Source organism: Zootoca vivipara, chromosome 4 (genome assembly GCF_965207765.1).
Source record: "Zootoca vivipara chromosome 4, rZooViv2.hap1.1, whole genome shotgun sequence".
Classification (NCBI taxonomy): Eukaryota; Metazoa; Chordata; class Lepidosauria; order Squamata; family Lacertidae; genus Zootoca; species Zootoca vivipara.
Window position 1 is genome coordinate 20098095 of NC_142587.1, and position 27671 is coordinate 20125765.

Genomic DNA, 27671 nt, shown 5'->3' on the forward strand with positions numbered 1-27671 from the left:
ACTAATACCCCCACCCAGCCATGTGTTGACGGTGGTGCTTGCAGTTCTGATGGACAAAAGCAGTGATCCTATTCGATTTTAAATGCCCTTTTTATCTTTACAGTCTTTTGAAAGTTTCTGGCTTAGCACTGTCAGAGGAAATGCCCTTCGCCCTTAAAGAACTATTGCCCAAAGAAGACTTCCAAGAACATTTTAATAACACAAGACTACTCAACAAAACATTACTATTGTTTAGTTTTAAAAAGGAAGAAAAACGGATTTGGGAAATATGGGGCTATGCATACAATGATCCTCGTGGCAAGCATGCTGAAGTTTTAGTTTTAGATTATATTGTAAAGCGAGATGAGAGCCGCAACCCCAGAGTCGGTCATGACTGGACCTAATGGTTTAGGGGTCCCTTTGCCTTTAACCATTAAACTAGTGGATCCACTTCTAGTTCTTTGTTTCATACAATAAGTAAGGATCAAAAGTGAACAAGGTGTGGCTCCTGAATTATAGTTATCAAACAAAGATGGTATACAGTATATACAAATGGTAATCTTACCAAGGTTATGCCCAGATTAAAGAGAGACAAACACAAAACAAAAAAACAGAAAGCCATGGCAATTGACAGTGAAAAATATTAAATATATTATAGCAACAGTGGAAATAATAATAACAAAATATCTATGCAAATGCAATAGCCTGATGCATACATTCAATGGTGTACAAACATTACTAATCTCTGTCAGTCTAAAGTGCAATAGTTCACTTGGGAATCATAAATGTTCCAGATAAGTATAAAGTTGATATTCATTGGTTTGGTTATATTTTCCGTGATTGTCTGTTTGCTATTTGCAGATTAAACAGAGGGAATTGGCTTAGATGATTCATTAATTATGTCAGTGAGAAAGTATGGGTAAGTTTTTCCTTTCTCATGATAGGGCGTTGCCTACAGATGTGAGCTTTATAAAGCACTGAAAAATCCTTGAGACATAAGTGACACAGTGGTAGTTCCATCTATGTCAAAACAAGTCAAAATCTTGTTCTGACATTGAGCAGACATTGGACAGCTTCATCATAACCAGGTATTCCTCTCCACAAGTCTCCAGCCCACTCCGCCTGAGAAGACACAAGATTGTATCTGCAGTCTCTCCAACTCAGATTGAGGTAATTTTAAATTATCGTTTAATTTCTGGAGTTGCAAATGATGATTCCCTCCCCCCTTCCAACCTTTTTTTCAGTTGGATTCCAGTGTTGTCAATATAGTTCTGCCAGGATCACTCACTGTTGATATTGTCATGAAAACATATTTGGAGAACTGAAAAATTAATCTGAAAAACCTATTGATTATCACCAGTGAGTCCTGAATCAATTCATGACTGTGGGAGTGGGGAGGTGAAAGGGAAAGTGTCATATATATTCACAGCTGTCTTCTTCTTTGGCGATCACTCGTAGCTGAGTAAGATTGTCTTCCACAGTTTTAACAGTGAGTCTGTAAGTGACTGTGGAGGCCAATTCTGGATCCACACATTCTTCCACAGTGGGGACATTGTTTCTGGGCAGGAGTTGATCGTGGTGAGGATTTGCCAAGCGTGCCTTCCACTTAGCTCATTTCTCCCTTTTGTCCTGAGTTCGAGTGTGTTCAAAGCCCATGACACCTTTGGTAAAAGCTGTTCTCCAACTGGAGCGCTCGCAGGCCAGTGTTTCCCAGTTGTTGGTGTTTATACTACTTTTAGATTTGTCTTGAGAGAGTCTTTAAACCTCTTTTGTTGACCAGCAGCATTACGTTTTCCATTTTTATGTTCGGAATAGAGTAGTTGTTTTGGAAGACGATCATCAGGCATCCGCACAACATGACCAGTCCAACAAAGTTGATGTTGAAGAATCATTGCTTCAACACTGGTGATCTTTGCTTCTTCCAGCACACTGGTATTAGTTTGCTTGTCTTCCTAAGTGATGTGTAAAAAAAATTGGAGACATTGTTGATGGAATATTTCAAGGAGTTGGAGATGGTGTTTATAAGTGGTATCCGCAGTGCACACACGGAACTGAATACACATACACATTAATGGGAAGCAAGGACTCTACAGTGATTATCCTCTCCTCTCTCCATTTATTTGCTCTTCCCAAACACTGTATATCGTGAGAACAGAGTCATGACATGTCCCTGGCAGCTGCTTAAGATCCTCCCTCTGTGAGGACGTATCCAGATAGAGAGAGACCAACAGCCTTCATGAGAGAGGCAGCAAGATCTTGACTTGAAATCTCTAGAGGGGAAAAGAGATAGTTGCTTAACATTACCAGGGCACATGAAGCCCAAGGCTTAGCTAAGTCTGCCCTGATAGCAAATAAGCTACCAGGGCGGGGGAGGGGGGAATCTTTAACATTTTTTAAAAAAATGCCACTAGGTGGCATAGTGGATAAAGTTCTACTTTTTTATCTCCTGCAAAACCGAAACTCAAGAGCTGCTTCTAAAAATGTCATCAAAACCTGGCCTAAATAATAACCGAAATGCACAGATTTGGGTAAGTTTGCATGTGGTGGAATATGGAATATGTAAATAGTATGGCTGGGGATTCAAGTCTGGAATGTGATTTGACTGTCTTCTCAACTTTAGATTGTTTGCTTGCTTTCGTTTGCGAAGAGCCGACAGAACTTTTATTGTATCTGCTGCCGTCACTCCCAACCAAGCTATTTAGAACGTATTTGTGCATTATAGTTCTGAAAACACAGCTGATATATTCCAAAATCCATATGAGGGCAATTCTTTTATTAAGTCAATAAAAATGTCACAGAATAGATGGCAGGCTTTAGAGTTCACCAGAACTCTTAATCAGGCTAGACCAGGCACCCCCAAACTTCGGCCCTCCAGATGTTTTGGACTACAGTTCCCATCATCCCTGACCACTGGTCCTGTTAGCTAGGGATCATGGGAGTTGTATGCCAAAACATCTGGAGGGCCACAGTTTGGGGATGCCTAGGCTAGACAGTAATCAATGTGAGTCATAAAATGGAATTGGGGGAGGGGAGGCAGCTATAATTCAAAATAGATTTCAGTAGGGGGGGCGTGCAGGTTTCAGATTGCACATGAGACTGCTGGACTGATGAAATATAACACTAATAATAATAATAATAATATACCTCGCCCACTGAACAGCTTCCAACAAAGGATTAAAAATACATTAAAACATCAGTCATTAAAAACTTCCCTATACAGGGCTGCCTTCAGATGTCTTCTAAATGTCAGATAGAAATACACAATGATCCACCCCTCCTTTTTTAAAAAGGTAAAATCCACATTTGTCTCCAGCCTTAGGCAAAATAATAATAATAATAATAATAATAAATTTTTATTTATACCCCGCCCTCCCCAGTCAAAACCGGGCTCAGGGCGGCTCACACCAATAAAATTACAATAAAACATAAAAAGCAATTAATTAAAATACAGATTAAAATACAGTATTAAAATTTAAAATGCAGCCTGATTTTAAGTAGTCCATAAATCCAAGCCATGAGGGAGGAAAACACAGGGGTCAGACTAAGTTCAACCCAAAGGCCAGGCGGAACAGCTCTGTCTTGCAGGCCCTGCGGAAAGATGACAAATCCCGCAGGGCCCTGGTCTCCTGTGAAAGAGCGTTCCACCAAGTTGGGGCCAATACTGAAAAGGTCCCAAAATAGCACAAATAGCATGGAAGCATTTTGGAAGTAATTGTGTGGCTCTGGTGGGAGTGAGCGAGCGCTCAATTAACAACAACAACAACAACAACATGGTCTGCACAGACTAAACTAGTTCCGTAGATGGCCCTACCCTCCACTTGAAAAAATCTGGGCAGGGTTGTCCTCTCTGCCAGCCAAGCCAATCACATTGTCCAACTCCACTTTCTAATGAGCAGGACACAATTTATATGAATATATTGAAGTTGACACATATAACGGTAGCATGAACGATTATCTTTCCATTTTCTTGTCGCGTGGCACTGTTTCTTCTTGTACTCAATAAATTCATTTTGGCTTAATTAAACATTAGGAATTGTGGTTCTAGCAGTACTATTTGAGTCACAAAGAGATACTTTTTAGGGTGGGGCTGCCTCTGTACTGCTCTCACTACCCCAAAAGTCTCATTCTGTTTGGAAAGATAACCAAGAGAGAGGGTGGAAGCAATAGCTGGGGGGGGGGGGGCTGGATAACCAAAGCCAACTAGAAAAGGATGTGGCTAGTTGGGATCAACTTTACATAAACATTTTAATTTTATTTATTATTTAACAAGATGCATATGCAGCTTAATCAACAAAACCTCCAAGCTGTTTACAGAAAACAATATAAAATCTTCCTTTTAAAATGCCCATCAAATCAAATGTTAAAAACAAGTACATTGGTACCTTGGTTCTCAAACACCTTGGTACTCAAACAACTTGGAACCCAAACACTGCAAACATGGAAGTAAGTGTTCTGGTTTGTGAACTTTTTTCGGAAGCCGAACGTGCTCTGTTTTGAGTGTTACACTGAGGTCTGTCTGATTTTGCTATTCATTTTGCGTTTTTATGGCTCTTTTTGTTTTGTTTTTGTGACTGTGTGGACCCAGTTCAGCTACAGATTGATTGATTGTGTAACTGCAGTACATTGTTTATTGCTTTCATTTTATGGATCAATGGTCTCGTTAGGTAGTAAAATTCATGTTAAATTGCTGTTTTAGGGGTTGTTTTTAAAAGTCTAGAACAGATTAATCCATTTTGCAATACTTTCTATGAGAAAGCGCCCCTTGGTTTTGGAACGGACTTCCGGAACGGATTAAGTTTGAGAACCAAGATGGAGACATAAAAGTTATCAAGATATAAATAAAATTGATCTTTAAAACAAATACACAAAACAAAATTACATGTCCGAGCAGGCTTGCCTAACAAAACATTTTTAGCAGGCATCCAAAACAATACAGTGAAGGCACCTGTCCACCACTTTATTAGAAAGGACCTCTTACAATGCAGCCCTAATTATGTTTGACCCCTGACTGTTAGGTCCAGTCGCGGACGACTCTGGGGTTGCAGCGCTCATCTCGCTTTATTGGCCGAGGAAGCCGGCATACAGCTTCCAGGACATGTGGCCAGCATGACTAAGCCGCTTCTGGCGAACCAGAGCAGTGCACGGAAACGGCGTTTACCTTCCCGCCAGAGCGGTACCTATTTATCTACTTGTACTTCAACATGCTTTCAAACTGCTAGGTTGGCAGGAGCAGGGACCGAGCAATGGGAACTCACCCCATCACAGGGTTTCAAACCTCCAACCTTCTGATCGGCAAGCTCTAGACTCTGTGGTTTAGACCACAGCGCCACAGCTCAGTAGCAAGTCACTCTTAGTTCAATGGGACTCCCAGGTTATAATGGACACTTTGAGTGCAGTCCCAACTCCTGCCACCTACCAGGGGGGGATTTGTGGAGCATCAGAGCCACAGTCACATCGACAGCTCTGCCACTCATTGCAGTTATGGTGGAAAGTCGGTGGTTGGGTGGGACAAGTGGACCTGAACTGGGGTCCAATGCAGTCATGCCACAGCTGTGAGACTGGCTCAGCCCTGCCCCTTCCCTGACTTTTGGGAGCTCTCCGCTGGCCCCTGTAAGTGGGGGTACTGTCAGTAGGCCTCTCAACTACCCACACATTTTGAAGGTCAGTACCAATGAAGAACTAATACCCCCACCCAGCCATGTGTTGACGGTGGTGCTTGCAGTTCTGATGGACAAAAGCAGTGATCCTATTCGATTTTAAATGCCCTTTTTATCTTTACAGTCTTTTGAAAGTTTCTGGCTTAGCACTGTCAGAGGAAATGCCCTTCGCCCTTAAAGAACTATTGCCCAAAGAAGACTTCCAAGAACATTTTAATAACACAAGACTACTCAACAAAACATTACTATTGTTTAGTTTTAAAAAGGAAGAAAAACGGATTTGGGAAATATGGGGCTATGCATACAATGATCCTCGTGGCAAGCATGATGAAGTTTTAGTTTTAGATTATATTGAAGACCATATCGCAAAAAACAAAACCAAAGGAAAATATGAACTGAATTTTTTTGTGTCATACGCCCCTTGCCATGAATGCAGTGCCAGGATAAAATCTTTTATGGCACAAAGAAGTGGAATATGCATGGAAATACGAGCTTCGAAGCCATATTTTTTTTACAGAGAAAGAGTACGAAAAGGTCTACACCTTCTGAAGAGCTCTGGGGTTTCGATTAAAATGATGAACAAATCCGATTACAGAAAATGTTTGTATCTGTTTGTACACCCATCAGAAAACTTTACACCATGGTCAAATTTGGATGAACAAAGCAAGGAGAATGCAAATGATCTGGACACACTTTTGAAACAGGTAAAAGGGAGGTGGAGGCATTGCAAAATTTTGACCCAGATCATAAATGATAAAATGATACACAAATTTTGTTGGGTTGTAGAAGAACATAGTGCTTTCCAAATGCTTGTTGTAAGGGAAATCCACCAAGTGGACTTCGACTCAGTTCTAAGAATGATAAAACCCCTTCTTAACCTTTTAGTTCTGCATTGTCCCCTGATACAGTACAGTCGTACCTTCATTTTTGAACAGCTTAATTCTTGAACGTTTTGGCTCCTGAACGCCACTAACCCGGAAGTGACTGTTCCAGTTTGCCAACTATTTTTGGAAGCCGAACGTCCAACGGGGCTTCCGCGGCTTCTGATTGGCTGCAAGAGCTTCCTCTTTGGTTTCAAAACATTCTGGAAGTCAAACAGACTTCCAGAACAGATTCTGTTCGACTTCCAAGGTACAACTGTACAATATTTGCTATAGGTGCAGAGCTACCATTTGCTTTGAAACGCAGTTGGACACTTACTAAGTTTATTATTAGTTTGCCTTAAATTTCAACCAGGTTTATATAAAACACACACAAACAGAAAATCTGTTTCACTTTGAATGTAAATTATTATTGTCACAGTGGCCGGAGTGGGCTACTTCAGAGTAACGACGCTACGCAGCTCTGCATTTTATTCTTTTATTGGTGCTGCGTATTTACAGTGCTGAAGTCATTGCTATTTACACGGAGTGATGTGGTCAGTCGGTTCCAGAACCTCCGAATGGCTTTTGGCGCGTCTTTCTCCAACACAAAAGCTTTGGCAGACCCATCCTCTTTCCCCTCCTCTTTCTGCGTAATTCCGGAGTTGGGGGGATGGGTCTCCCCCCCTTATTCGCCCCTTCCTGTCCCACCTGGGACCCTGGCTCCTCTACCTTGCCTGAGCCTCGGACACGACTTCCTGCTTCCCCATTGGAATCGGAACTCTCTCTGCTTTCCCCTGTGCTCGGGGATGGGCTTGAACTCAGGAGGGGAGGGACTTCGCGATATCCCCTGTCCCTCACATCCACCCCCCTCCCAAGCTCTCCTTCACCCCTCCCCAGGTCCCCCCCAGGTGTCGGTGACGACTGGAAGCCTAAGAACTCAGTGCTTTCTGAGCCCGTTGGTGTGAACACCTCCCCCCAGTCCTGCGAGCCCCCCCCCTTCCGCCTGGGAGGACGGGAATCCCAAAAAGTCCGTGGCGTCAGAGCTGGTAGGGGTAAAAATGTTCTGCCAGTCTGCTCCTTCCTCTGACTGGGTGGATCTCGGTGACACCCATACCTCATCCTCTGGTTCCTCAAACTCCGCTTCCCAGCGCCATGGTGAACTGCTCTCCCGTGCTTCCTCCCCCTCCCCCTCCCTTTCCATGTGCCAGGGCTTGGGTCTATGGGGAAAGAGGGCGTGAAATTCTTCTACCAGGAATTCCTCTTGTATCTGAGTGGCTGGGACCCATTCATTCTGGGACGGTGGAGCATCCTCCCATGCCATGAGGTACTCCAGGCCCCCCACCCCCCTCCTTGAGTCCAGGATGGCCGTGGCCTCATTGAGTTGCTCCCTGCCTTCTCTCTCCCCCCCTCCCTCAGGGGTTTGTTCGCTGCCTCGGAGCCTGCTGCTTTCCCTGTACGGCGACAGCAGCGATCTATGAAACACTGGGTGCACCCTCATGTCCTCTGGCAGTGCCAGCCTGTATGCCACCGGGTTGACCTGTTGCGTGACCGTGAAGGGGCCCAACCTTCTGGGCGCCAGCTTTTTGCACCTCCCTCTGATGGGAAGGCCCTCCGAGGACAACCAAACTTTGTCCCCCACCCTAATGACCTCCCCCGGTCGCCTGTGGCGATCTGCCCCCTTCTTGTACGCTTCCTTGGCTCTCTCCAAGTGTTCTCTGAGCTGCTGGTGCACCGTCTCCAGTTCCTCTGCCCAATCCTCAGCCTGTGGGCCCTCCTCCTCCTCCTCCCCCTCTGGGAAAGATCTGAGGTCGCGCCCGTAATTGGCCTTAAAGGGCGACACCCCTGTGGAGACGTGCACCGCATTGTTGTAGGCAAATTCTGCCAGTGGCAGGCGATCCACCCAGTCCGTTTGCCGCTGGCTGACGTAGCATCTCAGGTACTGCTGCAGAATGGCGTTGACCCTCTCCGCCTGTCCATTGGTCTGCGGGTGTCTAGCCGTCGACAAGCTGACCTCCACCTGCAGGAGGTTCATGAGCCGCCGCCAGAACCTGGAAACAAATTGGCGGCCACGATCCGAAATAACCCTTAAAGGTAATCCATGCAGTCTGAATACGTGATCCACAAACAGTTTGGCTGTCTCTTCTGCAGAGACCGCCCTGGCACACGGTATAAAGTGGCACATTTTGGACATGAGGTCCACCACCACCAACACTGCGGTCTTGCCCCTGGAAGAAGGCAGATCTGTGATGAAGTCCATGGACACCACTTCCCACGGCCTGTGTGGCGTGGCTAAGGGCTCCAGCAATCCCGGTGGCGCTGCTCTGACCACCTTTGCCCGCTGGCAGGTGTCACAGCCCCGTACATAGTCTCGAACATCTTCCCGCACCCCTGGCCACCAGAAGTGTCTCATGACTAGGTGAGCGGTTTTGTCCCTCCCAAAATGACCCGCCGTTGGGTTGTCGTGCAGCTGCTTGAGGACCGTACGTCTAAGCTGGGTGGTGGGCAGGTACAGTGCACCCTTGTAGAAAAGCAGCCCCCTGCGTTCTGCAAAGTCTTTTGCCTGCTCCCCCCCCCTCTCAGTTCTCTGAAGATGCGGTTGGCAAAATCATCCGCTGCCGTCAGTGCTGTGAGTTCTGCGTCGCTCACCACTGCTGCTCCGCAGGACCATGCTGACGGGGGGAAAATGTGCCTGGGTGCCGGTGGCGCCTCCTCCTCCATGTACTCTGGCTTGCGGGAGAGGGCATCCGCCCTGACATTCTGCTCTCCCGGGATGTAGTGGATGGAGAAGTTGAAGTTCGAGAAGAACTCTGCCCACCGTATCTGCCGCTGGTTGAGCACCCTGGCAGTTCTCCAGAACTCCAGGTTCTTGTGGTCTGTGCACTCCTGGATGGGGTGCTTGGCGCCCACCAGGAAGTGTCTCCAGTGCTGGAACGCAGCGTGGATCGCAAGAAGTTCCCGATCAAACACCGTGTAGTTTCGCTCTGGCTGGGTCAACTTCCTGGAGAAGAAGGCACAGGGTCTCCACTCTCTGTTGGCGTCCAGTTGCAACAAAATGGCGCCCACAGCTTTATCAGAAGCATCTGTCTCCACGCGTAGGGGCGCGTCCTGAACCACGTGGAACAGGTTCTGGTCTGAGGCGAACACCCTCCTGAGGCTTTCGAACGCTGCTTGCGCCTCTGGTGTCCACCTGAACTTCTGCTTGCCTCTCAGGCAGTCAGTGATGGGAGCCGTAACGCGAGAGAAGTTCTTGATGAACTTCCTGTAGAAGTTGGCGAAGCCTAGTAGGCGTTGGGCATCTTTGCGCGTCCTGGGGCTGTGCCAGTCCAGGATGGCCTGCACCTTGTCCTTGTCCATCGCCAGCCCCTTGTCTGACAGCTTGTAGCCCAGGAAGTCCACCTCCTTGGTGTGAAACTTGCACTTCTCCAGCTTCACATACAGGTGGTTCTCCTTCAGGCGCTGCAACACCTCCCTGACATCTTTCACATGCTGCACTGGGTCATCGGAATAGATAAGGATGTCATCCAGGAAGACCAAGCATTTCCTGAAGAGGAGGGACCCCAGGACGTGGTGCATGAAGGCCTGGAAGCATGCTGAGCCCCCTTGCAACCCGAAGGGCATCACCAGATATTCAAAAGAGCCCAGAGGCGTGAACATCGTGGTTTTCCATTCATCGCCTTCCCGGATCCTGATCAAGTTGTACGCCCCCCTCAGGTCTAGCTTGGTGAAAATCTTGCCCCTGCGTGCCGCTGTCAGGAGATCATCCACTCTGGGCATGGGGAAAGCCACTGGCTCTGTCACTGAATTCAGCCGTCTAAAATCCACCACAAGACGGCGCTGTTGCGTGTCTTTCTTGTCCACCCAGAAGACCGGGCTGCCCCCTGCTGCCTTGCTTTCTCTGATGAACCCCCGCTTGAGGTTCTTGTCGATGAAAGCGCGCAGATCCTCCAGTTCCTGGTCTGACATGGCGTACAGCTTGGCTGGGGGTATAGTTGCCCCTGGCACCAGGTTGATCTGGCAGTCAAAAGGCCTGTGTGGGGGTAGGTGGTCGGACTCCGCTTCGCTGAAGACCTCCTGCAGGTCCCAGTACGGCTTGGGTATCGCCTCACCCCCTTTGACGTGCATGGTGGCCACCGTGGCTATGGGAGGCCCCTCCCCTGGTTGGTGCTGCATGCAATGTTCCAGGCAAAAGTCCGGTCCAAAAGTGATGCATCTCTGGTGCCAACTGATGGAGGGGTCGTGGCGCGCCAGCCAGCTCATGCCCAAGACGATGGGGGGGGTCTGAGATGGTGGTGACGTTGAATGCCAGTGTCTCTGAGTGCCTTCCCACCGTCATTTTCATGGGGGGGGGTTGATGAGTGATGGCCCCTCCCAGCAGCCCTCTGCCGTCAATGGTCGCCACGTGCAGAGGAAAATCCAGCTGCAGAAGCTGGATCTGGTGCTCTTCTGCAAAGTTTCTCGAGAAGAAGTTCGCTGACGCCCCACTGTCAATTAGGGCGAGGACCGTCAGGGGATAGCCATTTGGGAGCGTGAGCGTCACTTCTAGAACCACTCCTGCTCTGGGAGGGGTGGGCTGGCTCTGCTCCTCTCTGTGCGGGTGGGTGGGCTGGGGCTGTTGTCTGCTGACTGTGCCTGGCTGCTGCCCCTTGTCTCCTGCAGCCAGGCTTTCCCGTTTCCCTGCTGTGGTGCTGCGTCAGTGGGGGAGGGCACAACCGTTCCCGCCTTTCCTTGCCACTCCCTGCGGTGTGGGCAGTCTCTGACGAGATGCTGGGGGGAGTTGCAGAGAAAGCAATTCCCACATCTTCCCTCCTTGCGTCTTGGCGCCGCTGGGGTTTGAAAAGCCCGCGCGCGCGCGCTATCAATCTGCATGGGTTCCTGGTCCTGGCTGGCCCCAGGCGTGGCTTGAAAGGGTTGTTGGGGGAGTGGCTTCTCCTGCGACCGTGGGAACCAAGCCCGCTTTGCGCGCGTTGCTTGCTTGTCGCTCCACCGGGATTCCTGTCTCACCCCCACCGCCAGAGCCGCTTTGCTCAGCTGATCCATATTACTGGGCTTTGGACCTCTCGAGAGCTCATCCTTCACCTCCTCATGCAACCCCAAGTAGAACGCCGCTTGCATTGGGGGTGACTCTAGTTCCCACCCCAATCTGTGCACCAGCATGGTGAATTTCGCCCAATACGCGCGAACTGTCATATTTCCTTGGCGTAAATTATGAAGTTCCTCCTTAGTCTGGTCCATATGACTATCGGACGAATACATCGTTTTCAAACCTTCTAGAAATAGTTTGACATTCTTCATGCAAGGATTCTTTGTTGCGATTAACGGTCTTAGCCACTCCCTGGCTGCCCCGGTAAGGTGCTCCACAATAAACGCTACCCTGTGCTCATCATCGGGGAACTCATCGTGGTGCAGCTCAAGAGCATACACAATCTCAGTCTCAAAGCCCTGATATTCCCTCGGGTCTCCATTGAACTTGCTTACTAGGGTCCCGGCTCTCCTTCCTGGCAGCACTTGGACTTGGGGTGCCCCTCCCGCCTTGTTTTTCTCTGCATCCAGCTTGTTTTGGAGGTCTACCGCCACCGCCCTTAATTCCTGCTCTCTTTCCTGTAGCGCTCTCACCTGTTCCGCAAGTTGTAGCCGGTCGTCCTGGACCTTCTTAGTCTCTTCTTTAGCTGCCTTCAATTCCCCCTGCGCCTGCAGCGACAGCTGCTGCAGTTCTTGCTGGGCTTTCTCCGCGATCTGCCGCCATCTCTCCGCCTCTGACACGCTCATCCCGGCAACTCCAAAGTAGCCCAAAAAAGGATTCGGAGGTTGCTGTCACAGTGGCCGGAGTGGGCTACTTCAGAGTAACGACGCTACGCAGCTCTGCATTTTATTCTTTTATTGGTGCTGCGTATTTACAGTGCTGAAGTCATTGCTATTTACACGGAGTGATGTGGTCAGTCGGTTCCAGAACCTCCGAATGGCTTTTGGCGCGTCTTTCTCCAACACAAAAGCTTTGGCAGACCCATCCTCTTTCCCCTCCTCTTTCTGCGTAATTCCGGAGTTGGGGGGATGGGTCTCCCCCCCTTATTCGCCCCTTCCTGTCCCACCTGGGACCCTGGCTCCTCTACCTTGCCTGAGCCTCGGACACGACTTCCTGCTTCCCCATTGGAATCGGAACTCTCTCTGCTTTCCCCTGTGCTCGGGGATGGGCTTGAACTCAGGAGGGGAGGGACTTCGCGATATCCCCTGTCCCTCACAATTATGTTATCGGTGTTAAACACGGATAAAGTACCTAAACTTTTCTAAGCACTGGAAAGTGCTATTTATTTATAGATTAAATGCAAGCAGTACATATAAAGTACAGGAAACATTTTGAGAGTGGCACATTTCCTTGTATCCAGTGTTGCTAAAATGATGCCGAATCAGGTTCCTGAGATTAAGAGCTAGAAAGGGAGGGTTCACCATAGGACTGGACAAATCTGCTAGTTTTACTTTCTCATTTTCTAAATCTTATCTCAATTCACCCAATATGTGCATCAGCTTGCTTTTAAAGAATTAAAGTTCACACAATATCCATACATTTCCATGTGCATTTGTTCTATTTGGCCTAATATAAGCATTTTTTGCAAGCCATTTCCCCTAATATAATGCATTTTTGTACTTTATTTCTACTAATATACTCATTTGTGTGCATTTTTCTCCCCCCCCAATGTATGCATTTTTTGTTGGAAAATTGCACTGCAGATTTCAATATGTGGGAATGTTGAAGGAAACCTACATTTAGGTTTTTGTATCAGTTTGGGATGTGCAAAGTGAACCAGATTAATTTCCCCCCTCACACAATTTAAATTGCATGCATGTTCAGAATTGCATGGACAAATGTTAATATGACCCCGGTCCTACAACATGGATTTTGCCACAGCAAATTTAACAACAGCTGGAAACACAGCTACCACAATTACAGAAATAACTGCTGGCTATTATCATGCTTCAGGAAGTGAGAATTTGATAGATTGGCCTTTAAATGCAAACTGAATAGAATTTCTCTCCCATCCCTAGTCAAGGATGATGGGATTTGTAGTTCATAACATCTGGAGAGCTTCGTGTCAGCTAGCCCTGTGCTACAGACTTGGCTTATTAATACTTTTATGTGTGTACTATATCAATCTGTTTAATGTTCAGCAACAAGTCAATTTTATACTGTAAAATTCAGTTGTGTGTATGGTAACATACAGAGGAGATTATGGACTCAACGACATTAGTCAAAATACAACATTATAAATGTATTATAACACAGTGGCACCAGATGAAATTGCAACTCAATGATGTTTTGAATTGTGAGCTTTACAATGGTTTTTTTGCAGAGCATTTAAAGAGTGTTTTGTAGATCTAGCCTATATCTTCACGAATGCTTCAACTTAACCAATGGTCTCTTATATAGTCCTCTGCCCCAACTTGTGTTGTTGTTTTTTTACCCCAGGAGGAAGAAAATGACAAAATGATTGATTCAGACAGCATTTCAGGTAATGTCAACAGTATATTAAATCTAATAGAAACTCAGTGTGCTGTATCCAGTGGTGTCCTTAGAGCCGACAAAAGTTCTTAGATCCAGTGATGGCTTTCCTCAGAACAATGGGGAGGGTGAGAATTTTTGCCAGTTTCCCCTCTCTCCCAGACAGCTCCCCCCCCCAGACCCTCTTGAGCTCATGTTAGGGGAACATTGGGTGCTGCAGGGAGTTACACTGAGAGTCTACTAGATCAAAGAGCTGTCTGTATGAAGGACACCACTGGACACTGGGGTTTGATGAAACTAGCCTACAGAATATTATATTTCCCAAAGTTCTAAATGTGATTGTAACAGGTTGTTTTAAAAATAATTTTAGCTCGTATAACACAACTTGGTGCCCAAGAAAATTCCGAACCAGATATTCCTTTGGATGGTCACTGTCAATCACCAGCAATGGAAAGAAATCAGCTATCAGAACCAGAGACTCCTCGGAAATTGAACCGTTCTCCCGGAACAAGAGAAGCAGTCTCAGGAATTAAAAGGAAACTTGATTTCTCAGAAGACTAGAGACGTAGATGTTGCCATCATTTTCCCTGATCCACCTATAATGGATGCATGGCAGACAGATGGGTTTAGATTTTCTAGTATTGCTGGGCTGAGTGCTGTTTGAATGTTGCCACTGGCAATTGCTATCAATGGTGTTTTGTTTTGTTTTGTTATTTACCATAGTTTTCCATCTATAGGATGCCCCCATGTATAAGACGCCCCCTATATTTGAGGACTCTGATTTAAGAAAATGGGGGGAGATGGCACAGAGTTGTTGAGCTTTTCTTTCCCAGAGGATTGCCAGAGTTGCTGAGCTTTTTTTGGATGGGATTGCCCACAGTTTTGGAGCTTTTTTGGGGGGGAGTGCCCAGAGTTATCGAGCTTTTTGGGGGGTGGAAGTGCCAAAAACCACTCACCCACCACTGACAAACAATCCCGCTATTGACACAGAGGCAGCCAATTGCAAATAGCCCTTCACACAGCCACCAGTCACCCACCCTGTCGCTGCAGAAAATCTCCTGTTCCCGGCTGCTACCAACCGCCCAACTGCCCTCTGCACTACCCATGTGTAAGATGAGGGCAAATTTTAAAGCTCTTTTTTAAAAAGAAAAAACACTAGTCTTATACACGGAAAAATACAGTATGTTGTCCGGTTTTAAATTATGATTCTTTATACATTGTTATAAGAACATAAGAGATCTGCTGGATCAGATCAAAGGCCCATCCAAGTCCAGCCTTCTGTTCTCACAGCAGCCAACCAAATGCCTATGGGGAGCCCACAAGCAAGACCTAAGCACAACAGAACTTGTGATTCCCAACAACCGGTGTGGTATTCAGAGGTACATGGCATCTATCACTGCAGACAATACATAGCCATTCTTGTTTACTGTGTGAAGAACCTCCTTTTGTCTGCTGAATCTTCCCGTCAGCATCATTGGATATCCCCAGGTGCTACTATTACTGCAGGGGGGACTTCTATCATCTTTTTGCACACTATGCACAATTTTATATGCCTCTAACATGCCCGTCCTCTCCAAATAGTATAACCTATTCTCATAGGGGAGGTGCTTCAGCCCTTTAATAATAATTTTTGGTATCCCCCTTCTGAACCTTTTCCAGCTCTACAATTCATATATCAAATTTTAAATACATGAATAGAAAGTGATGGTTATACTTTATATTTGGCTTTGATATAGAAAAAATAGAGGTGGTTGGCTTTTGCTGCCCAACTCCCCAAGGGACTGAGTCCCCTAAGTCCATGATCGGTCAGAAATGAATGGACGGAGGCAGGGTGCAGTGAAAGCAAGGCAGATCTTTATTTTTCTGTTCAACAGAGTTCCCTCCCCTCCTTGCAAGGAGGCAAGAGAGACCCAGAACCAATAAGAAACATCTCTTTTAAGGCAGGTAGGTAGCCGTGTTGGTCTGAGTCGAAGCAAAATAAAAAATTAAGGTGCTACTGAAGGAATTTTTTTATTTTGCTTCGACTCAGACCAACACGGCTACCTACCTGTAACTAGAACTATGGAAGGCACCACATTGAGCCGCATGAAATGGAAGTCCATCAACCTCACCAAGAAACTTGCACGGGTACAAACTGACATCTTCTTTCTGACTAAATGCAAAAACCTGGACATTGTACCTAAGGGTCTTAGAATTAAGAACCCTCTTCAATCAACTTATCCCACAGAATATGCTAGGAAACTTTGCCACACTTTATCCAAACTTTAAGGTGCTACTGAAGGAATTTTTAAATCTCTTTTAAGGGTTTGCATTTTGGCTTGGAGAAGGACACCTCTACAAACAGCCAGCAATTACATCAGACATAAGGTGGGGTTACTGTGCCTCAGGCAGGCCAAGGTGTGATAAATCCTGAGGATTTAGCAAGTTTTACATAGTTCCAGACACAGTTTACAAAAAAAACATTAGCATTTGATAAGACAATCAGGATGCCCATCAGACAACCCTCAATGCAGAGCATCTGGGCAGGCAATGACAATTAATGAGAGAGGAATCCCTCCAGAAACTTCCCCTGATTGCTATCAGCCTACAGTACCTGGTCTCAGGCAAGAGGGATTAAGGAGGCAGAGGAAATATTTAGAATCTTTAGGAGAGCCAAGATGGCTTTTGGATTGCTCCTTTGTACGGCATGTGTTTTATATACTTAGGTATGTGTGTTTACCTTGTGCAATTATCCACATTTGTTCTACATCTAAGACTTTAGAATTCCTATAACAGCTTTATAATACCCTCATATTTTTCTTTGTATGCCTGTATTTTGATATACATTGTAATTTTTTTTAACTTGGGTTTGGAGGAATGAAGCAATTCTGATGGATTTCTTTGTAGCAAGACCCAGCTCCTCACCATGTTATCTGTGCTTGTGCACATCAAAGATTTCTCTGAATTTTTTTTTATAAAGTATTTATCATGAGCTTGATATTTGAAAGTAACAAATGAGACCTGCAACCAATTGGTCCTGTGTGGGGTGATGCCGCTCAGGAATAATGCCAACCAGCCACACACTTTTCCATGGTTGGTGTGCATTATTCCCCAGCACTGTTTTTTTTCCAGCAGTCCGTCAGCATTCTATATCCACTCAGTCCTCAATTGGCTTTTTTGTGGGGGTGGGGTGGGGAGTCCCCTAAATATATTTTTGTACTTCTGCAAACATTGGGGTTGTCTCAAGCTTGCTAACCAAAATAATCTTGAAGGTGCCAAAACATTTCTACACTTCTTCTTCTTGCCAATTTTCATGGAATTATGAAGCCAATATCATTCCATTTCAAACAAGTGTGCAGGTTTTATCTTTGATCCCCGCCCCCCCCCCCTTTAGCCTGAGTAGCAGCTATCGTGGTAGAAAAAAACCAGTGGCAATTTTTATTTACTGTACTATTGTTCCTTTTATTATGTCCATGCTGTAGTGGTTTGTAACAATTCAAAGAAGCCAAATAAGGTAAATTTGTAGCAGAATATTGCTAGGGCTAGTTACAAATCTCCTCCTCACACGGCTTTTTTTCAGCGAGAACTTGGGCAGCATTGCCATTATAAGAGAACTTGTTCATGGCAAGTTCCGGGAGCTCTTTTTCTAGAATAGTAGCACTGGAGGTCATACAGATATATCACTCTTATTAGCAACATGATCAAACTTTACTGCATTTCCAATCATAGGGGTTAACAGGACTGAGAAACTTGTCACCATTGTGACAAAGTGGTGATGCAATAATTATGATCATGCACCTCATGTTTAACCCTTAATAAGACAGCCATGAAATAACCTTGATTTTTTAAAACAAAATTTAGAATTTAGAAGTTTAGAATAGCTGGGAGGGGATAAGGAATTACATGGAGACAGCAACTCTAGATTCAGTGTAACTGACTAAAGGCTGCAAGCCTAGCCACACATATGCATCCTTGGGAGTAGGTTCCATTTAACTCTATGGCACTTACGCCAGAGTAGACAAGCAAAGGACAGTAATGAAAGGCTTGCTATCTTCACATGGGAACAAGTTGTTTTGATGGCTCAAAAGAAAATAAAAACTACTTTTGCCATAGAAGTGCTCTAAGATTACTTGCACTAGGCTAGAACACAACCATACCATCATCATATGAAATCGTGTACTGTGATTTAATAGACCATGAAATGCTATGACATAATTTCCATGAAACTCTCAGAACTCTATATTCAATAATGGTCTGGGACTCAACAAATTTTTGTGGGATACAAATCTTTCTGTGTTCACCACTGTGCATTTCACAGATTATAAAAATAAAGATATTTGTGTAATCATACCAAGTATGTTCTCATATTGTGGTGTATAATTTTCATCCTACACACACAAATACCCAATTGCAGAAGGCTTTTCTTCATCCATTATATGCAGCATTCATTTACCCTATCTTTCATGGGTGAGATGTGTTAACAAAGCTGACTGCAACGACTTCCTTGGAGCCCAAACCTTAAACATGTTTAACCTCACAAGAGGACTACTTGACACACATTCAGCCACATTCACTATGTGGCAAGATGGTTATGGGCAGTAAGGAAGACAGTTTTGGCAGCTGTGTGGTCATTTATAAAGCGATAGCACAGCAAGATGACATGTAGCAACCTATAATCAAAAAAATCACAGTGCAGTCCTACAGATGTCTACTATAAATAGGCAAAACGGGGTCTTTACCAGGGCAGGGAACCAAAAAATGGGCCTAGTTGGAGTGTGTCCAGTAGCCTCTCCCTACATTTCAATTCTATTTCTCACCCCCAGTCAGGGGCTACTTACATACCCTGCAACATTTCGCTGATGAAAATAGGAATTATATTTTTTACTATTTAAACCCCACCCATCTGACTGGGTTGCCCCAGCCACTCTGGGCGGCTTCCAACATATATAAAACATTAGAAAACTTCCCTACACAGGGCGGCTTTCAAGTATCTTCTAAAGGTTGTATTGTTACTCGTTTCCTTGGCTGGGGGGTCGCATAACTCGCATACATTTCTCCGATGAAAATAGGGGAGATAGGGACGTCCTACCATAACCTCCAGCATCTCTCCGATGAAAACAGGGACGTCCTAAGGAAAAGCGGGACAAATCAGAAACCAGGACTGTTTCTGGAAAAATAGGGGCACTTGGAGGGTCTGTGCTTAAAGGACACGGTGGTTCCCACTCGGGGCGGTAAGGTCACAACAAAAAGCCAACGCGCTCGCTTCGCGCAACGAAGATCAGGAGCAGCGCGCCGGGCCTACCCCTCCCCGGCCAAGTCCCCGCACATTCTCCCGCGTTTTTCCTGCACTCTCTCCCCCGCCCCCTACTCCCTCGCTATTGGCCGCTCTACTGTTTTCCCGCCCAGCCAGAGAACCTCTCTTAGGGCCTCCCGCCAATGGGCGCCCAGCTCGATGAAGCAAGCCGCTTCTCTCCACCCGCCCCCTCGCCCCCTGCTACAAGGGGGGAGAGAGAGAGGGAGGCGGACTAAGGGAGGCGAGAGGGAAGTGACTTCACAATGGCGCCCTCCCGCCCAATCACAAAGGCGGCTCGGCCACGGCCCAATCGGAGCAGCGCCGCTTTTCGCCCTGCACCCAATGGGAGCGCCGCAGCACTGCCCGGCGCCGAGTGTCTGTGTTGCCGGCAGGGGCGGGGAGAAGTTCACCAGAAGCGCGGCGGCGGCGGCGGCTCCGCCTCCCTGTGGTCGGTGCGCGGCCTGGAGTCCCCGCCTCCTGCCTCCCTCCTCCCTCCTCCCTGCCCGGCTGGCCTCTCTCTCTCTCTCAGGCAGCCATGGCGGCGGCGGCGGCGGAGCAGGAGCAGCAGCAGTTCTACCTTCTCCTAGGCAACCTGCTCAGCCCGGACAATGTCGTCCGGAAACAGGCCGAGGTGACTGGCGGCTTCGCGTTCTTTCGCGCCCCCTGTTCCCCGCTCTCTCTTTCCCGCCGGCTCCAGCCTCGGCTGACCGCGCTGTCCGGACCCGGCCTTGCCCTGTCAGCCTCCCAGCGCCGAGTGTGTGTGTGTCTCGGCCGGCGTGCGCGCGCGGGGCCCACGTGCTCCGGCCGGAATCTCCACAAACGGGGCCGGCGGCCGTTAGAGCCGTTGGCCTGGGGGGCGTTTCAGCCACCAACCGCCCTCCCCCCCATTCCCCCCCCCTGGGCGGCACCTCCGCCTCGCATCCCTCGCACCGGCTCTTACCTATTTTCTCCTCTTTCAGCTTGGGAAATCCGGCCCCCGTGTTCCCTCTCTCTAAACATGGGCCTTTCAGAGGATCCTCCCCATCCCATCCACCCTGACCTTTTCCCCTTCCACATCCCATGATTTTAATGCGCTATCCCACATTTCTAGTGCTGGCCATGATCTCTCAGTATTCTCCCTTTTTCTCCCCTTCCCCCCCATTCTATTTTCAATTTCCTTTTCCTCGTTCTCCACTCAAACCTGACCCTGGTCGTGGAGATAAGCGCCCGAGGCTGGAGCCACCATGGCCTCCTCGATCAAGCCCTTAGATTAATAGGATGGAACTGTTGGAACACGAGGAACATCCATTCCAACCCCCTGCAGTGCAGGAGTCTTTTCACCCAACGGTGGGGGGGGGGTTCCCGAACCCACAACCCTGAGATGAAGAGTCTCATGCTTTCCTGGCTGAACTACCCCTCCGGACAAATGTAGAATGGAATATCACTGGAATAGAGCCGTAGCATTGTAGGGTTGGAAAGGGATTCCCAAGGGCCATCTAATTCCACCCCCTGCAGCGCACGAATCCTGCCCACAGCCGTCCCTGAGTTGAAAGGGGTTGGGGGTCGCAGTTCCCTTTTCTATAGGGATGGGCTCAGGAGGTGCAACCCTCCCATTAGATTTACAGGGGAGTGCCAGATGAGGGATAGAGGGGTACTGTACCTGAGTAGTTTGCTGTACCTGAGTAGTTTGTGGTAAGTTGGACAACATTACTGTATATAGCAAACTAATTGGTAGGCACAGCTGCAAATACCGCTTATGACCTCAGCTGCAATGTTCCTGTGTTGATCTAAGTTTTGTCATTCATTTGTTTACATAGGCATGCGCCATTCTGGAGCACCTGGGGGAGATGGGTCTGTTCTGATTGCCATCTCTTTCCAAGACACTGGGCAGGGATGGGGCCTTGAAGAAGAATGAGTCTTATGTTCACAGTTCAGCTAATTTGCTGTGTGGTAATCAGGGAGGGATTCTTAAAATAAGTGTCATGCGTACTTTCCCTTCCCCCAGTTTACTGTGGCTGGAGGGATGTAGATCTCTTGAAAACTTAGCAGAGCTTGTTGCATGAACCATGAGATAATGAACCTGTCTCTTAAGCTTTGTGTTTCCTAATCTGTGAAGTGGCTTCAGTGTTCAGTGTTCAATAGGGTACTGAATGGAGCTTTCCCCCTTTTCTGTTGTATGTGTCTTATTATTAGAGAAAACTCTGAACTACAGGATTTCTCTGTAATTAGTAAATCAGGATAATGCTTTATTTCCACCCACAGGAGTGCTTTACATCCTTTATTGTAAAGCCTAGTAGGGAATCTCTGTTCCATTGAAATAAATACCGGTGTCTGGCTTAGCATTTTCTCATTGGATGGCTGTGCTGGGGCTTTTATCATTTACATCACTGGAGTGGTCAGTAGAGTTCAGCACATTCTTTCATTGAGAACAATAGGGTAAAAAAAATCTGCTCTTAGTACCCCAATGTAAAACAGATCAGTCTGATTATTTTTCAGCATTGTACATACCAGCTTGGCATACATGTATGTTTTCTAAAACATGGATGAAAGAAGAGGCAAATGGTGTAGTTGAGCAAAAATAAATTCTCTTGTGCTGCTCATAATGTGACCAGGTTGTAAGGACCATGTAAGAGGAAAACCTTTTGCCTCTGGACATAGACAGTGGTGGCGTGTGGTCCCTGGAAGGTTACCCAGGATGAAATGCTGAAAAAGGTTAACCCAACCCCTGTTGGAAAGCCATCCAGTTGAGGAGAGCTCTTTAAGTGGAAGTCCACATGGGTTAGGGTCCTGAAAGTACTGTAGTCTGAATAGCAACAGCCAGTGTGTCAGGTAGGCGAAGCTGCTGGTAGACAGTGTATGGGAGCAGAAAAGGGAACTCCTGCTCTTCTTGGCACTGGGAGATGGGAGTGGGGTGCCACATTCATCACCAGATATTTGCATATTGAAGGATGTGTCACTGTCTACCAGCACAAAAAGTGTAAGGAAAGGAAATCACTCTCAGCCCTTTGTCAGAGTGCAGTGGCAGTTTTTCATGGCGAGTCACCTTACCAGCCGCTGCTGAGTATGAATGAATATGATGTCACCAAATTAGGAGAGAGGATTGAGATCACTAGTTTTTGGAGTAGGTTTGCGTATGGAAATAGACAGTCTTTAGTCTTGATGTCTTTTTTACTTCTCCACTGTGCTTACTTTGGAGAGAGTTAGCAGGATCTAGGGCAGGCATCCCCAAACTGTGGCCCTCCAGATGTTTTGGCCTACAACTCCCATGATCCCTAGCTAACAGGACTAGTGGTCGGGGAAGATGGGAATTGTAGTCCAAAACATCTGGAGGGCCAAAGTTTGGGGATGCCTGATCTAGGGTGAAGAGCTCAATTTTTCTTTGAAAATGTCCTCAACGCTGAACCTTTTTTGTGTTTGTTTTCTGGAATTATGCAAGAGGGATGTCTGTCAACTTGAAGATCTTTGCAATTTGAATACCAAGTGAATACACACAACTTGCGTAGCAGTTGCAGTCTGTGGGGGTGAGGGGTGGGAGTTTGTGCCTAAAGTCAAAACTATGCATAGTCAGAACAGCCCTGGAACCACCGCTGCATAATCCTCGCTACCTTTTTGAAGCCAGTGTGAGAAGTGGGCTTTGTCAGCCTTCCTTACTGGACTCTGGGAGGGTCTTGCATGGGCTCTGGGAAGCTCCAGCGAGATCCAGAGCCCATCTGAGACCTTCCCTGAGGCCGGTAAACAAGCATGAGAGCTTAAAAGCTCTTTCCACACCAAAAGAACTTTTAAGCTTTCCGCTTTGTGTGCTTTTAATTTATGCTATGTCGGTTGACCTGCCATCAAGTGCAATAATTCAAATTGCAAGTTAACTGTATACTTAAATACCTGAAACAAGGAATATTGGGAATTGTTCATTCCAGCCAATTCCAGTTCCCACAAAATCCCATTTCTTAGTCATGCTGATGTTAAAAACAGAAAGCACTGACTGTCTCACAGGGCAAATCAAAGTAAAAAGTAAAGAGCTAGATAGAATAATAAACAGTACTTCATAGGCTAAAGTAACAAGCGCTATTTGGCAGAACTGAGTTAAGAACACAGCAAGCACTAAGCTCTTTAGAGATGTTGATAGATATGGTACTCTTGCTTTCTAAAGGAAATGATAAAGTTAACTTTCAAGGTTTTAGTTTAGAATTATATTTTTGTTCAATAGTACAGGTGAATCAAACTTATTTAAATTGTAAGTTAATCTCAACATAGGTGCTTCTGTGATATGCTTTCTAGTAAATTTTAAAATTGAACTTATTAGAACAGGGGTCCCCAAACTTACAGCACTTCAGGCCGGTGCCTGGAGTGCCAATGCTGCGGCAGGCCGGAGGGCAGAGGCGCGCACGCCCATACGCGTGCGCACACACTATTTCTGGCGCACTTCCGGGTCGCAGGAGCACTGGAAATAGCTTGTGCGCATGCGCACAGGCCTCTTCCCACCCGGAAGTGCGACAGGAAGGACACTTGCGCATGCATGCAAGCTATTTCTGGTGCTCTGCAACCCGGAAGTGGGCAGCCGCGCCGGTAAGAGCGGGCGGCAGCAGTGGGCGGCGGGCCGGATAAATGAGCCCTTCGGGTTGTGTTCGGCCCCCGGGCCATAGTCTGGGGATGCCTGTATTAGAGCATATTTTAGGGTCAAACTAATGCCTCATGGTTTTTGTTTTTAATGATTCTCTTTTCTTTTGTAGGAAACATACGAGAACATACCAGGCCAATCTAAAATTACATTCCTTCTACAAGCTGTCAGAAATACTACGGTTGCTGAAGAGGTATTTTCTAAGAAGTAATCCCTACAAAACATTTATAATAGTATAATTGCAGCATTGTTTCATGTTGTGGTAAAATGAATTAGGATTGTATTTAATCTTATCAGCTGTAATAGGCATCTGAAAAGATATATATTACTAGCAATGTCAGTAAGTTAAAGAAGAATTATTGGAAATTTGTCTCAGTAGCAAACACTACTGCAGTAATGCTAAACCGCAGTTCAGTTTTATTGGAAGAAGCAAGCTTCATCATACAGTTCCTTCCTGTCTTTGCACCATAGATTGGAAGATTCAGTTCCCGTTTTAGTGGCAAACCATTGGTTTTTTCAATGGTTTGATAGACTCATTGGCTTGGATTCTAAATTCCCTTCTGTACATGAGTTAAGCATTCTCCCTTTCCCTCTGACTGCTGGTGCCTTCTGAAATTCTGTTTTATGAGCTGGGGGTGGAAACCGTGTGGGACATGGTTTTGGGCTGCATGAACCACAGAACAAGGTTAGAATCCAGCCGTTGTGTGTTTAATGAATTTTTCCTTTACATTTCCTTTGCCAAGCACCTTATATTTTGCTTTTCATTCAGAAGAAACTTAAACATATAGTTTGAGGGGGCATTCATAGGTGCTTTTGAAAGCAGCCTATCTAATATGCACCTCTGGGCTCGTAATGTCTTGGAATCTACTCCTTATTGCATTGCTCCTTAACATATTTGCTGCCCAAATCTTCTATTATTACTTGTGCATTAGGTTTTAATTTCACTTATTAACATAACAATTGTTGTAGAAGCATTTGCAATCAGTAAGTCATGGCAACTGAAGATATTATGTGTATAAGATGCATGTGTGTTGCTATACTGTGCAAAATTAAGACCAAATATATCAAATATATCAATATTGCAATAAATCACAATGAGTAATCTGGCATGTATGCAGGTAAAACCATCGCATCTGACATACGTCAAGAAATCTGTACAGTGCCTGTGTTGCCTGACACTACCATAGATGTTCCCACACAACACAAATGGAAGTGGTTCAGTCTTCCACACATTCTATTTCTGTTTTCCTTAGCATACTAGTCCACTAGAATGTGGCTGCTCATTTGATAGGATTGCATGTTCACTGTCTCTCTATTCCCTACAGAAGGGCTGTAACTCAATAGTAGAACATCAGCTTTGCATGCAGAAGTTCCCATGTTCAATCCCCAACATCTCCAGGTCGGGCTGTGAATATCCTGCCTGAAACCCTGGAGGGGAGTTGCTAAGCTAGATGAAGCACTTGGTCTGACTTTATATAAGGCAAATTGCTGTGGTCCTATGTCAGTCATCACAGTATTTCAAGTAGAACATGCCACCAATGTTGATTCAAATGCCTTGTACTAATTAACTGTCAATATCTGAGCTGAAATAACTGATACCAGTAATTCATATTACTGTGGCTAGTATACACCCATTGACCACCTTCTGAGGAATTCATTCTGGAATTTTTTCTGGTTTGGAGTTTGCAGTTATAACTTGCTTGAAAGAATGAATACTTAATTGAAGGAACATTTGAATTAATACATTTCAATAGAGTCTTTAATATACAATATGCCTAATCTGTACACAATTCACTTTATTCTTTCATGTTAACATTAAGTTAACTTCAAAAATGGTGTTTCCATATAAATGTGGTAGAAAACATTTGATTTAATTTGCTGAAACTATTTACTAAATGCCTCTTTAAGTTCAAAGTTCTTCTAACATAGAGTCAGTCACCTAGTTCAGTTCTTATACCAACTGTGACATGAAATAGTTGAGAAAAAATAGCTATGTGACTAAAGATGCCAAAAATAGGTGTGGCAGAGTCAGCACTTTGGCTCAGCTTCTAGGTGTTTTGTTTATGCTATGTAGGAAAATAACAACAAAGAACAGAAGTGGAATATATTGTGTTGAAATTAATTCTCCCTCATATAATGTATATCTGTCTTAATAGGCTAGACAAATGGCTGCTGTGCTTCTACGAAGACTTTTGTCAGCTTCTTTTGAGGAAGTTTATCCAACATTACCCCCTGAAGTTCAAACTGCTATCAAAAGTGAATTGCTGTTGATAATTCAGCTGGAAACACAATCCAGTATGAGGAGAAAAATATGTGATATCGTAGCTGAACTGGCCAGGAATCTAATAGGTATATTATTATTATTATTATTATTATTATTATTATTATTATTATTTTGTATTTCTGCGATGCTGGCTGTGTCTTAAAGCATTTAAAGGCAATGTAAACTTAAATGAAAGATACAGTAAATCAAACAAGCACTAATAATAATTTTAAAGGGTGAACAACTAGCAGAATCATCATAGGCTAGAAACATGACCATGTTTGACCATCTTTTCATAGATGTTTTCCTAAATAGAAATGTTGTTACTTTCTAGAAAAAAATCAAGAGAAGGAAGTAGGCAAGTGGGTTATTCTAGAGTGTGGGTGCAATTACAGTAACTGCCTGTTTAGCATCTTCTCTAATCTTCCACTATGCCTGAGCTTTCCCATCTCTCCTCCAAGTACTGTGGGACTTTAGAATATACTCCTGGCAACCATGCAAGAATATAATATCCTCACAGTTCACAGCCTATAAGGAAATGCTATGGACTTTTGGCAGTTTTTCCCTTTAAGAGAATAAAACAAATTATTATTTCTGGTTGACGTTTGGTTTCAAAAATTCATGTCTTCATGTTTGTATTCTATCTCTTTTAGATGAGGAGGGCAATAACCAATGGCCTGAAGGGCTGAAGTTTTTGTTTGACTCTGTCAGCTCTCAGAATGTGGGACTGCGCGAAGCTGCACTGCACATCTTCTGGTATACTATTATTTGCAGACAAGTGCATGGTCATGCAAGATTGTCAGGTTGTTTTAACATTTCTGTTAGGAACCACATTTTCAAACATGGATTTCTGACTGGGTTGCAAGGTTCCTAGAAGCAATTGAATAATGGTGGGTGATCATCCACAGGGAAGTTATTAAGTGTATTCTGGTGCATGTTCCAATTCACTTGGGGCATCCGTGAGACTTAACTGGCCTTACCATTGCTCTGTGTGAGCTGAGTATGAACTTTAGATCTTGCATCAGAGCTCTGACTTAACTCAGAAGAACTTTGTGGCAGACAGTTTGATGTGTGGTGCTCTGATAAAGTTTTTAAGGCCTCAGTGATGCTTAAATGCACATTTGTATTGTCCCTTTAGGAACTTTCCTGGTATTTTTGGAAATCAACAGCAGCATTATTTGGATGTCATCAAACGGATGTTGGTACAATGTATGCAGGATCAGGAGAATCCCACGGTAATTAAAAACTCATTTACTCTTTTGTCTGAAAAACTTCGTTAATCTTGGAATGTTTTCTACTCTAAAAAAGCAAATGCCTGAAATGAAAACATGCCGCCTTTGTTGAACAGTTGATATCATTGCAGAAGGATAAACTACCTGGTTGGGATGGAACTTGGAAGCATTATTTTACAGCAATTTTTGTTCTTGGGAGTGTGGTTCTGGCATTTTCTTGTACTTGTCTTGGTTGTTGGACTGTGGAGCCCTTCGGGGTCCCATCTTGTGTCTCATGCTTACATGAAACCATTGGATGTGGACACCTGAGTTTTTGGGG

The 27671-nt window shown here is 45.5% G+C and overlaps 2 protein-coding genes across 4 annotated transcripts in view; both read left to right on the forward strand.

The window, feature by feature from the left end:
- The first annotated feature begins 922 nt into the window (after positions 1 to 922).
- Positions 923 to 18320, forward strand: LOC118085315 (DNA dC->dU-editing enzyme APOBEC-3H-like). Of its 3 annotated transcripts, none has more exons than XM_088667529.1 (5): positions 923 to 1149; positions 4995 to 5152; positions 5761 to 6340; positions 13959 to 14001; positions 14362 to 18320. In XM_088667529.1, the coding sequence occupies exons 3-5, from the start codon at positions 5798 to 5800 to the stop codon at positions 14550 to 14552; spliced, it is 777 nt and encodes a 258-aa protein (XP_088523655.1). In that variant the 5' UTR covers positions 923 to 1149; positions 4995 to 5152; positions 5761 to 5797; the 3' UTR covers positions 14553 to 18320. The 3 variants fall into 3 exon arrangements, with proteins under 3 accessions (XP_088523655.1, XP_060129339.2, XP_034971738.3); XM_035115847.3 differs by lacking the exon at positions 923 to 1149 and adding an exon at positions 2157 to 2507; XM_060273356.2 differs by lacking the exons at positions 923 to 1149; positions 4995 to 5152 and adding an exon at positions 2155 to 2507.
- A 1474-nt stretch (positions 18321 to 19794) lies between these two features.
- The window catches only part of IPO5 (importin 5), a 35145-nt gene continuing 27268 nt past the window's right edge, over positions 19795 to 27671 (forward strand). Inside the window, exons 1-5 of the mRNA XM_035115138.3 lie at positions 19795 to 19894; positions 23970 to 24050; positions 26014 to 26206; positions 26774 to 26876; positions 27259 to 27355. Coding sequence (XP_034971029.1) covers positions 19799 to 19894; positions 23970 to 24050; positions 26014 to 26206; positions 26774 to 26876; positions 27259 to 27355 — 570 coding nt within the window. The 5' untranslated portion in view covers positions 19795 to 19798. The remainder of the gene's footprint in view (positions 19895 to 23969; positions 24051 to 26013; positions 26207 to 26773; positions 26877 to 27258; positions 27356 to 27671) is intronic.

What these genes read in the sequence shown, in the direction of transcription:
- LOC118085315 (XM_060273356.2), top strand. An exon ending in TGGACACACTTTTGAAACAG is followed by an intron (nt 6,341 to 13,958) that starts GTAAAAGGGAGG and finishes TTTTTACCCCAG; the next exon opens with GAGGAAGAAAATGACAAAAT. An exon ending in TGATTCAGACAGCATTTCAG is followed by an intron (nt 14,002 to 14,361) that starts GTAATGTCAACA and finishes AAATAATTTTAG; the next exon opens with CTCGTATAACACAACTTGGT.